The 12,811-nt window shown below is 37.4% G+C and overlaps 2 protein-coding genes across 8 annotated transcripts in view; both read right to left on the bottom strand.

Annotated features, from left to right (window-relative positions):
* The window catches only part of ppip5k1a (diphosphoinositol pentakisphosphate kinase 1a), a 31,487-nt gene extending 27,641 nt beyond the window's left edge, over window positions 1-3,846 (bottom strand). For 6 of the 7 annotated variants that reach the window (XR_005618744.2, XM_039654348.2, XM_039654351.2 and 3 more), the window contains exons 1-2: window positions 3,721-3,846; window positions 288-765 (exon numbers count right to left, since the gene is read on the bottom strand). Coding sequence is in view for 6 of the 7 variants with exons in the window: in XM_039654348.2 (XP_039510282.2) it covers window positions 288-437 (150 nt within the window). In the remaining variant the exon portion in view is untranslated. Of the gene's footprint in view, window positions 1-287; window positions 766-3,047; window positions 3,199-3,720 lie in introns of those variants that run through there. The other variant, XM_089128982.1, reaches the window with a different exon arrangement.
* A 424-nt stretch (window positions 3,847-4,270) lies between these two features.
* On the bottom strand, window positions 4,271-12,601 carry mtfmt (mitochondrial methionyl-tRNA formyltransferase). Its single transcript, XM_039654296.2, has 9 exons — window positions 12,112-12,601; window positions 11,818-12,018; window positions 11,543-11,665; window positions 9,913-10,015; window positions 9,125-9,200; window positions 8,941-9,032; window positions 8,776-8,854; window positions 6,939-7,015; window positions 4,271-4,598 (listed from the first exon to the last, which is right to left on the bottom strand). The coding sequence occupies exons 1-9, from the start codon at window positions 12,309-12,311 to the stop codon at window positions 4,404-4,406; spliced, it is 1,146 nt and encodes a 381-aa protein (XP_039510230.2). The 5' UTR covers window positions 12,312-12,601; the 3' UTR covers window positions 4,271-4,403.
* Window positions 12,602-12,811: the final 210 nt, after the last annotated feature.

Raw genomic sequence — 12,811 nt, 5'->3', positions numbered from 1 at the left:
AGAAAAAATGTCCTCATGTTCATGTGTTAAAATCTTATAAAAGGGATACTTTCATTGTAAATTGTACATTGTATTTCAGTTGGTAATGGGGAACCAGACAGAGAGCAAATATTTGATATTTGATGTGCTGCTACTTTAATTTGGCTAGGAGTCTTTAAAGAAGTCACATACTGTTGTGTTGAACGTTACATAGAAATATGCTTCTGTTCTCAAACTATTAAATCCCCAGGTACATGCAGGCAAAATCTCTCCATTAGACCAGACACTCAGTTGCGAACCATCCGTACCGAATCATCCTCCAGGTCGTCTTCGTACAGCTCCATGTCTGTCCTCATGCTGGCGTAGTCGTCCAGGCCCTCGCTCTCATCCTCCGCGCAGCCCACGAAGAATCTGGGAGCGCCGCGCTGGCTCTCGCCGGGGCTGCTGGGCTCTGACATTACAGTCCACAGCGGAAGCAACCCTCTGCTTCCTGCCGCGCCATCTCACGCCAACACGCAGAGCTGGAGGGGCACGCGGCCAGACCAGCTCCGTACCCAGCCTGCAGGAGCAGTGTTGGGGTCACCGGTAGAGTGTGTGAGTTAGGGAGGTGGAGGGGAGGCTGAATGAGGCCTGCCAAAGTGCACGCAAATAGTTAAAGGGAAGGATGTGAAGTGATGGACTGATCACAAAAATTCATTCTTCCTAATGTTGATGTTTTTCAGAGATCTTTGAGAAGGGATCTTTCTCCATGTGTCTCCATGCTTATGAAATACAGCATCTTCTTTCCTACAAAAATAAACAAACAAGCAGGCTTGATCAATAAGTGAGCCAGTCATTTGGTGCACACATAACATCTCTGTGAGGGGGCTGATGTTTGGGTTAGCTCAAAGTCGATTGCATGATGGTCACTGAATGTAGGCCTAGTCTTTGTTCAATTCAATAGAGTGCCGAAGTGATGACGTCACTTTGTAGGACAACTCGGAAGTTAGCGGCACATGGGTTCCCTCCCTCGAAAAGCTATGCATTTTCCCCATAGACTTTTGGAAAATCGCAAAAAATAAAATCGGTGTTCATCAAAGAGTTGTGACCCTTACACGTTTTGTCTATCAAGATAATCTTTACAAGTAAATCCAAAATTTATACAATTTGAAGCCTATATAAAGTAAAAAAAACACAAGCAGGTTATACTGGTTGACTGGTGTGTTTATGTCATAGATGAAAACGTGAAAATATTTAGAGGCTTAGTTAACCATAGACCTTATTTCAGGCGATTTAGCAAAAACCCATTGGAAGATAGAGCTAGGAACTCACTTTCGCATTTTGGCCTACAAAGTGACGTCATAAGGTAACTTCGGCACTCTATTACAGGGATATAGTGTTGTAGTCAAGACCACCTAACCCGAAACCAAGACAAGACCAAGACCAGAGTGTATCGAGACCGAGACAAGACCAAGACTTTTAGGGGCCAAGACCGGGTCAAGACCAAGACCAGCGCCCCACACACTACATGACACAATAAAATGTGAAACATGATCAAAAGAGCTTCTCAAATCGATCCGAAAGATCCACATTCCCATAAAAACACATATTCAACACTCAAAGCTGAACTAACCATCTTTATTCAATACTCCTGGGTGACTTCCATCATTTAGTCCAGAATGTAAAACAAGTCTTCACTTTTCTCCGCCTTTTATTAACAATACATAAAGTTATGTTGTTTTTAAACCAACAATAAACTTTTTTTTTCAAAACCACATAGCTAAATGCGTATAAAAATTTGATTTATAAGGAGGAATTTCATCATATGCCAAACTTAAGTGGCAAACACTCTTCATAATTTCAAGCTCACTGCAGTGGATAAACACAGATATAGACACAGAACACAAAAAATGACTGACTGACCATTTGATGTACAGTAAATTATACCCAGCATCTTTTACAGTGTGCAAATATGCCGAAGACAAATATTCAAAAGCTTTCATACATTCGCCTGGCTCCCCAGAGAAAGAGTTTGCGCACATTCAGATATTTTGCAAATATATTCTTTATGAATTTTGTAGCCGAATTTTATTACTGAAGATTTCGCAGCCATCTTCTCCCACTCCCAGACAACCGCAGATTACTTTCTTGGGAGTGCGAGTGAAGGGGGCCGGGATGGGTGACAGCCAGTGGTAACAAAAATACATAATTAGCAATGACCAATGAGTCACGTTATTGCTTGGATTTGAATCAGTACGTTTTACATTGAGGGGTTTTGCCGATTGTGTGTGTGTGTTTTTAGATTTGTGTGTAGAGTTCGGAGAGTATGAGGCATACTTGCAGGAAATGTGTGTAAACAATCGAGAAAAACTGTAACACCGCCTCTCCAGTTGTTTCAGAGATTAAGGCAATTAAAGTTTGATCAAATGTTATTTAATTTTACAATAAAATATATTCTTACATGATTAGTTACATTTAATTACCCATTAGCAGGTTTTGACTCATATATGAACTGGATTTTTTAAATAGCCTATTCAAAACAACAGCACTTATGCCTGTGTCATATTCCTTAATTATCATGTTACAGCTCCTGCCCTCATGTCAGCAAATTCTTCAGTCCAGACTAACCACAGAGCTCTGTTCTCAGATATCTAAAATACATTTGTCCCACTGTAACCAACCACACTGCAAAATCAACCCTTCACATCAACTGATTGACAACACATCTACACTGAATAACATAAAAAAATCGTTAAATTGTTGATTCTTTCCCCTGATCTAATTTAACTTCAATGCTTTCAAGTCATACATTTTTTACTGAATCAACTAGGTAACATGATGAAGGTGGTAGCAAGCCTGAACAATTCTGAACAGTTGAATTATCCTGTAAAATAGTTAGATAATAAGAAGTAGATAAATGTACAGGAAACCCCATAACAACACACTTCAAGACTACAAAAAATAGTTTGAAAAAGGCATGCATCAAGATACTTGGGAATATAAAAATAAAAAAGACAATTTCATCGAGTGTCCATTGTTTGAATCCATTATTGCCATACATTTTATTCTGGGTAAAGCTGGTTCCATACCTAACACGATTATCCATCAGCTGCACAACGTATTAGACGTTCAGGGAGTATTAGACGCTCAAAATCCCCTATTTACACCTGTTCAATTGCTCGAGGAATTCTAATACAACTTGGCCATAAGCCCCGCAGAAGCTGTTTTTCTACAGAACTTATACTATATGCTGTCTATACCCTAATTGATTACTAAGGTTACACAAATATTGATCGGTTTATAAGGGAAGGTCAGCGTCTTTGGCTAATATTTGATAACATAGTATTACACGTGTGTAACGGTGACAGCACAGTCTATGTAACGTTATCTTGTAGGTAATAAAGCTGAGTATACGAATGAACGTTGCACTGAGTTTCCAATTAAAATTGCATGAGCGAACAAACATAACATACAATTAACTTACAGCGTAATGAAATCGCAAAACAGAACAACGGGAGAAAATACACTTTAGATAATTTTCTTACAGGTTTCCATTATAAATATGTGAGAGAAGACATAAGCAGGTTGTGTGGGCTCGCTAGCTAGCAACACGGCTATTCGTTAGCTCAACGTAAACAAGATACTTTTCTTCAGCTACTGTGACAACTGAGTGACAATGGAAGCTAATCTTCGCCTAAATTAAAGCTCTTCGGTTTCATGAAATAATGCGGACATAAACGGCATTTTCCAGTGATGACTTACTACGTGAAATGCTAGGCGGTGTTGACGGTCTCACAGCTGTCCTCGGATTTGACAGGTTGCAACTTGCAAATGAAACCTAACTTTACTTCGAACGCAAAATAAACAAACGCTTCAGCCAATGAGAGAGCAGGATTTGCAAACAGACCTCCGTTGCTTTACGTGTGAGGCGATAAAGGGGCGGGACTTACGTGGCAGCAGCGGGATTTTACTGCGCCTCAGTTTTGGAGTAGGAATAGTTCACACTCAAATCTTTTTAATTCTGTCATCATTTACTCACCGTCAAGTTCTTCCAAACCTTTATGCGTTTCTTTATTTGTTGAACACAAAACAAGATATTTTGAAGAATGTCGGTAACCAGACAGTTGACGGTAGCCATTAACTTCCACATTTTTATTTTTCCTACTATGGAAGTCAATAATTACCGTCAATTTTCTGGTGATTATAATTCTTCAAAACATATTCTATCTAGTATTTTAGATCAAAAACTATTATAAAAAAAAAACGTGTGTAGCTGGTCAGTGAATAGGAATCAATTAGAACAACCATTCAATTACATCTCAAAAATGATTTTATTGTATTGATTCGTTCACACCTGCAAACAGCTCATTACTAATTTCAAAATTGTCTTAAAACAGACAAAAATGTTGTTTATATGCGATTATTCATTCCGTGAATGCAATAAATCAAAGTGAAGTGTTATTCTGCAGAAGTATATTACTGTCCTGTCCTCCTGGCAAACGAGTGTCTTTATAACTCTGGAACAAACAGGTGTTCAAGGGAGATTTCTTCACCATGCTCTGATGAAGATATCCATTAAAGAAATCTGATGCCGACAGCCTTTTCTTGAACTTCACAGCTTTGAATCCAACCCAGCCATCCTAAAAATGACGTGGAGAAAAACACACAGACAACATACACAGTACTACTGTTACAAAATGTCAACCTTACAAGTAAATGTGACCAACCCTATGCCTGGTTACACTGTTCTTTTGATATAACGATTGATGTACAATTTAGAACTGAATGTCATAGTAAAATACAGTGTAAGGTAATCTGGTACATTCTGTGTTTTTATTGTAAACTAAAGCTAAAACCATTGCAAAATTATTTTTGGTCATCATATACATTACTATGCATAGTACAGTAATTATAATTTATACTATTATAGTGTTAACTAAATGAATGAATAAATTAGTTCATCAGATTTAGTTTGTTTAAGAAATGTGTTCATTTTTGGTTTGTTTTAATATCGCCATTTATTTTTATTTTTTAATTTTTTGAATATATATATATATATATATATATATATATTAGAAAAAAAGGGAAAGTTATTAGAAAAACTTGGCTTTGATCACGATTACTAACTGTAAATTTTGTTCAATAATAATAATTTTTAAAAAAACGAAATGAAGATATTAAAACAAACCAAAAACACATAACATTTCTAAAACAAACTAAAACTGATGAACTAATTTATTCATTCATTAATAAACACTATAACAGTATATAAATTATAATTACTGTACTATGTGTACTAATTCTAAATATAAATACTAGTATACTACAATAACAATGGATACATCACACCTATAGAATAATTTATTATAGCTTGGAAACAAAAAGCATGGGCTCTTCCACCTATATACTCAGCAGTATAAAGCTGTTTACTTATCCGCCCTTGTCACAAGGTCTGGTTGTCTCCCCAACCCAGTTGTCTCCACTTAACCACAGCCCTGATTATATACAGTTATACATCTGAATTTTAACTATATGTGTCCAGTGGCACAGAGGGGGTGCATCACGAGTAGTGCACTGCTTTCAAATTAATTTTCTATGGAAACTGGACAGAAGGGGATTGAGAGAGCAGAACAGTGTGGTCATTAAAAAGATGGGAAAAGCTTTAGAGGAAAAACTTGATGTACATTTTATCTCCACACCATCAAAGTGGTGCCCCATCATGCTATTTTAAAGGTTCCTAATTTTGTTTTTGAGGTCTCCTACAGCAGGTTTACATGCATCAAAAGTAAAAAAACAAAACAAAAAAAAAACAGTTTCATTTTCTCATAATGTACATTGCACATCACCATTTTTCATTGATTCTCAAACAACTCGATGGGTGAATCCTTCTCTCTGCATACCTCCTTTCCGAGAACCTACTCTGCTTTGATTGGCCAGACAGCTCAGTCTGTTGTGATTGGTCAACCACATACAGTGCCTCAAAAGCTACACGGTTAGCTCTGTCCGGAGGCTACCTAATGCTCAGCAATTGAACTGTAAACACATTAACGATGACGTTGATTTTACCATATCAATCTGAGCGCAAGTCCGATGGTGAAACATTGGAAGAACTAGTTAGTCAACCCAAACCCCCATCACAAGGACGACTTGAGCAGGGCGTTTCTCAGCGATACACTACTCAGTTTGAGTTACATTATGAGATGATGCAGCTGTAATTCCCCTCAACATCAGCAATAACAAGAGTATGTCCATCAACAAACCGATGTACATATTTCTAATTTAATGCAGTGCGTGTGGGAACAGTGTCAATAACGGTGCATACAAATAAATAAATATATATAAAAAATAAATAAATAAAATAAAATAAATATTGCTCCATCCTTTACTCAAAGTAGTACGAACGACAGACAATCTGCATTAATAGACCCAATATTAGGTAATAGTGGCCCACAGCTGATTAGCAGAAGTATTTAAGTAAGACCGTAATAACGTGAGTTAGCCGGAAACAAACACAATATAAAACACAAAACTAAAGAAATATATGCATCAATAATTAGTCATATTTAGAGGTTGTGGTTCTGAGGAGCAAGCTGGTCCAAAAAAAAACTGGGTACTGACCCATCTTTCTAAAGCAAACGACCAAATGTCATTTGAGGGCTGGTCAAGTTGTTCGCAGACGGCCAACGTACAACATTATGTAAATTAATCTTCTAGTGACGTAGAAGCGTAAAGCAGTAGGATTCGAATGAAAAATGACTCCTATTGGCAGTACAGAGTCGATTCTTTCTTTTAGCAGACAGTAACTTTATTTATTGTGTACTTTCAACTTTGCAGAACATTTACATTTACAAACAGCTATATTACACACTGCATGAAAGGGAACATTTGAAAAACCATAATAGAGGCACTTTAAGTGTATTTCTTCTGTGCCAGTGGACACCTGTGTGTGTGTGTGTGTGGTAACAACTCCATGTGCATACCTTGCAACGAACGAGTAGGATATTGGATTCTTTCTGATAATGGACAGACCCTGGTACTGCAGATAAATATGGAGCAGCTGCAAAGAAAAGGTGAAAGAAAGTGTGATCCCTTACATCCCTTATCTCTTTCCAGTAGACAAACAGTTAGTTATGGCGTTTTCAGACCTGAAGATTGTTTGCTTTGTTCCGAAACAGGGACTTAAATTGCTACAATGTCCCATTATCTCCTTGGTTTAGTTTGCTTTTGGAAGTCAACACAGCGTACTCAAAATGTGTTCCTGCAAGTCACATGTGCGTAAAACCTCTCATTGGTGCAAGTGCACCAGTTCATGTCCTGGAATTATGCTCAAAGTGTTCATCCATTGAGATACATATAAAGGGTTAGGGCAAATTAATAAATTACATTACAATTCTTAACATTGCAGTACAGCTGAGTTGGAGAAGAACAATGACAATTTAAAGGGATAGTTCACTTTGAAATTATTTTTTGATATGTTTTAGCTTACCTCAAGGGCATCGAAGATGTAGGTGTCTTTGTTTCCACAGTATTTTCAATTTTGACATTTTTTGGTCAAACCGGTGTTGTCTATCAGTCATATAATGGAGGTCTATGGGGTCCACCTCAAAGAGCATGCACAGAGAAGTCCAAATTAAACATGATTGAATGACTCGTAAATGTAAGTGCACATTGATGGCCTAAGACATGAAACGAGCGGTTTGTGTGAGAAAACGAACAGTATTTATATAGTTTTTACCTCGTGTAATCACAGTCACTTAAAGTGATCTATCGAAAATTAATATATCGAAATCGTCTTCCATTGCAATTTCCTGTATATCTAAATATGTTTAGATCTTCACAGTGAAGGGCAACACTTCTGAAATCTCTGTGTGAACAATGAGTGACGTACACACGCGAGAGATCACTTCCTGGGCTTTCCGGTGCATCCTCAGAGAACTTGGACGTGACTGTGATTACAAGAGGTAAAAAACGATACAAAATACTGTTTGTTTTCTCACACAAACCGCTCGTTTCGTGTCTTAGGCCATCAATGTATACTTATATTTTACGAGTCATTAAATCATGATTAATTTGGACTTCTCTGTGCATGCTCTTTGACGTGGACCCCATAGACCTCCATTATATGACTGACAGACAAGAACGGTTTGACCGAAAAATATCAAAATTAAAAATACTGTGGAAACAAAGACACCTACATCTTGGATGCCCTTGAGGTAAGCTAAAACATATCAAAAATTAATTTCAAAGTGAACTATCCCTTTAAATTGTCATTGTTCTTCTCCAACTCAGCTGTACTGCAATGTTAAGAATTGTAATGTAATTTATTAATTTGCCCTAACCCTTTATATGTATCTCAATGGATGAACACTTTGAGCATAATTCCAGGACATGAACTGGTGCACTTGCACCAATAAGAGGTTTTACGCACATGTGACTTGGTAAGCTAAAACATATAAAAAATTAATTTCAAAGTGAACTATCCCTTTAACAAGAAGAGGTTATTGGTTCTCATTTGCAAAACGTAATTATTATACAACTTGATTTGTTGTTCTGATGGGTCAGATTGCTTTCTCACCACAAGACAACCGCTCCGGAGTTTTCAATCTGGCCAAGACCAACTCATTCAGACAATCCTGGACCAATTATTTTAGTGCGTATCTGAATGCAACTGTTGCGTTCTTACAGTATATACCTAAACAAACCGAAATAAGGGAGAAAACCAAATTTTCGAAAAACAAAACTTCTAAATGAGCCAGGTGTGAAAACGCACAGTCACCGTCAACACCACAAAATCATCAAATAAGCAAGTCTGGTTACCTGTAAACATCAAGTTGCATTTGCCAACAAAGTCCAGAAGTTTGATGGGATTGCCCATCCACATTGTTTTCAAAGGAATCTGATGAAAAACAAACACTGTGTATAACGTTTATTAAGACAACTGATGTAAATGTAAACGTTTCTTAGGATCGCTTTAATCCGTACCCGAGATCCAATAGCTCGAAACAGCCGATCAATGTAATCACAGCTGTGCTCTTCCCATATTATCCAGGCCATTCTGGAACTGATTTTGGGGGCTAAGGACAGTAATATAGATAGTTGTTTCATGCATTTCATTTGTTTGAACATTACTCTCACACGATGATCTTTGCCTCATAAACATACTTACCAAACGATACACCCTCCTTAGGTTGCTCCTTTCTGTTTGCTATCCTTTCTGGAAGATGTTTTAGAGTGTCCATCAACTATTGATTTAAATATGAGACCGAAGTTTCAAAATCAATTACAGTGAATCAATGCCAAACAGTGTTATTGTTGCAAAAGCAGAGTGAATAACCAAATCTCATGACAAATTGGAAATAAGTGAATCATTCCTACAGCTATAGAGCAAAAATCTAGCAGAGTTGTGTACACGGAAATGCAAAAACTGAGAAGTGTATAAATTATATATGAATGCAATGTATACTACCGTTCAAAAGTTTAAGTCTGAAATAAGTCACTTGTGTTCACCAATGTTCACCAAAGCTGAATATATAATTAATCATAAAAACAATAATCAACAGACATTATTGAGAAATATTATTACAATTTAAAATATGTTTGCAATTTCAATATATTGTAAAATGTAATTTTGTGACGGCATCATGGCAGAGCAACATTTTTAATAGCTTTTACTCCAGTCTTCAGAGTCACATGACATGATCCTACAAAAATCATTTTAATATGCTGATTTGCTCTTTTCAGGATTGTTTGATGACTAGAAAGTTAAAAAAAGAATTTTGTAGTATTATAAATGTATTTACAGTCACTTTTTATCAATTTATTGTTTCTTTCCTGAATAAAGATATTTTTAATCTTAATGGACACAAATACTTCTAATCTATACTATAGTTTATACTACAAACATAAGACATTTTTAATAACGGAAGCTAAAATACGTTAAGTGGTGGAAATTACCATTCTGGAGCCCACAACTGCCAAAGTAGCTCCAAGCTCATCCGCAGAGCAGTTCTTTGGAATCTCATACAGCTCTTGCTGAAGAATAGGGCCCACATCAAATCTAACATAAAATAAAAGCCCTAAAATAAAAGACTTGATACTTGGAAAAGAAATACAGTGGGGAGAATAAGTATTTGATACTCTGCCGATTTTGCAGGTTTTCCCACTCATGTAGAAGTCTTAAATTTTTATCATAAGTACTCTTCAACTGTGAGTGACAGAATCCAAAACAAAAATCCAAAAAATCACATTGTAAGATTTTTAAGTAATTCATTTGCATTATATTGCAAGACATAAGTATTTGATACATCAGATAAGCAGAGCTTAATATTTGGCAATTACAGAGATCATACGTTTCTTGTAGTTCTTGACCAGGTCTGCACACACTGCAACAGGGATTTTGGCCCACTCCCCAGTACAGACCTTCTCCAGATCTTTCAGGTTTCGGGGCTGTCGCTGGACAATACAGACTTTCAGCTCCCTCCAAAGATTCTCTACTGGGTTCAGGTCTGGAGACTAGCTAGGCCACTACAGGACCTAGAGATGGTTCTTACGGAGCCACTCCATAGTTGCCCTGGCTGTGTGTTTCGGGTCGTTGTCATGTTGGAAGACCCAGCCACGACCCTTCTTCAATGCTCTTACTGAGGGGTGGAGGTTGTTGGCCAAGATCTTGCGATACATGGCCCCATCCATCCTCCCCTCAATACAGTGCAGAAAAGCATCCCCAAATAATGATGTTTCCACCTCCATGCTTCACGGTTGGGATGATGTTCTTGGGGTTGTACTCATCCTTTTTCTTCTTCCAAACACAGTGAGTGGAGTTTAGACCAAAAAGTGATATTTTTGTCTCATCAGACCACATGACCTTCTCCCATTCCTCCTCTGGATCATCCAGATGGTCATTGACAAACATTGACCAGGTCTTGCTCTGTAGTTCTGGGCTGATCCCTCACTGATGTACCACGAGGTGAGATCTTGCATTTAGCCCCCCCAGACGGAGGGAGATTGACCATCATCTCTTCCATTTTCTAATGATTGCGCCAACTCTTGTTGCCTTCTCTCCAAGCTCCTTGCCTATTGTCCTGTAGTCCATCCCAGCCTTGCGCAGGTCTACAATTTTATCCCTGATGTCCTTACACAGCTCTCTGGTCTTGTCCATTGTGCAGAGGTTGGAGTCTGTTTGATTGAGTGTGTCTTTTATACAGGTAACTGGTTCAAACAGGTGCAGTTAATACAGGTAATGAGTGGAGAACAGGAGGGCTTCTTAAAGAGAAACTAACAGGTCTGTCAGAGCTGGCATTCTTACTGGTTGGTAGGTGATCAAATACTTATATCATGCAATAAAATGCAAATTATTTACTTAAAAATCATACAATGTGATTTTCTGGAATTTTGTTTTAGATTCCGTCACTCATAGTTGAAGAGTACCTATGATAAAAGTTAAAGACTTCTACAAACTTTGTAAGTGGGAAAACCTGCAGTGTATCAAATACTTGTTCTCTCCACTGTATACAGAAATATTAAGCATCTTTTATGTAACTTTCATATTTGTCCTGTCATGAACAATTACTGCACATATGGCATTTACCTCTTAGGTCTTATCTGCATGATAGTCACTCCCGTGACACTGTCACCATGTAAAATTGTATGAAAGACTGGAGCAGGTCCCCGCCAGCGTGGCAACAGACTAGGGTGCACATTTAGGATACCACTGAGGAAAAAACAACAACAAACAAACACAAAATATTGTTTATTATGATATTACCTTCAGCCTAGATTGTACTGTCAAAACAGCACACAAATACTAGTACAGACAATCCATTTGACTATGTCATGCGCTTTCCCTGAATCCTCATTACTTACTGTGGCATTTTGTTGATGACATTCTCCTTGATTAAACAGCCAAATGACACCACAACACCAACATCAAACTGGGCACTGAAGTCCACATCTGGCCATTGGTGGAGTGGAAGTCTGTTCTGCTCTGCGTATTTTCTGACTGCAGTATCTCTGGACAGCGTCACCACCTCAAGTGAATCTATGATTTCAGCTTTTGAGTCATCTCTAAAAAAAGAAAAGCAAACTAATAACTTAAACAATGCAATGGGGTTATTAGCAAAATAGCAATGTTATAAAAGAAAAACTGGACATCATTACCGAGATACATGAAGCCGTTTTAATGATTCCAGAGCAAAATCATCACTTCCAAAAAACAATACTCTCCAGGGTGGTTTTGAAGCAGTTTGTATTTGAGTTACAAAAGATTCGTTTCTAAGACGTGTGATGCAGTTCCTACAAAGTCCTTGCGACAGCAAACGTCCACGATCAATGACTTTTAAATAGCTTAGGCCCCACATACTCTGATATAAGTTTTCATAAATGACAAAACATATATTTAACACTAAAAGCTTGCAGCAAAATAAGAAACCATCACTTCTCTAAGGAAAAGCACGCATTAGTCATGAGTCATTCTAACATTTAATGCCAACTTCAGTCGAGACAGTCTTGACATTTCTCACAATAACGTGTCCTAATTATGTTTATAATACTAATACGTTTTCGCAAACCAGTAGATGACAAGGTTACTGTAAAACGCTACATGTACACACAAGCGTATGTGTGCGTCGCCATGTTGAAGTTAACGTCACTTCCGCTACAATTTTACATAATAAAGGGAAAGGCATATATTGTGCGTTTATGAAAGCTATTTTAATTACTACATTTGCGTAACTAACGATTTTTTTTTTTTTGTAATTCAAAAGAAAAAAACAAACAAACTATGTTTATAAAGTTTTCATTGTTCTTTCACCGTGCGCTTTTTTAAATTAATGCCCAAAACATGAAAATGAAACAAATA

This window comes from Pimephales promelas, chromosome 1, assembly GCF_988280905.1.
Source record: "Pimephales promelas chromosome 1, fPimPro1.hap1.1, whole genome shotgun sequence".
Classification (NCBI taxonomy): domain Eukaryota; kingdom Metazoa; phylum Chordata; class Actinopteri; order Cypriniformes; family Leuciscidae; genus Pimephales; species Pimephales promelas.
The sequence above is the reverse complement of the archived record's forward strand: the minus strand, read 5'-3'. Positions and strand labels throughout refer to the sequence as shown.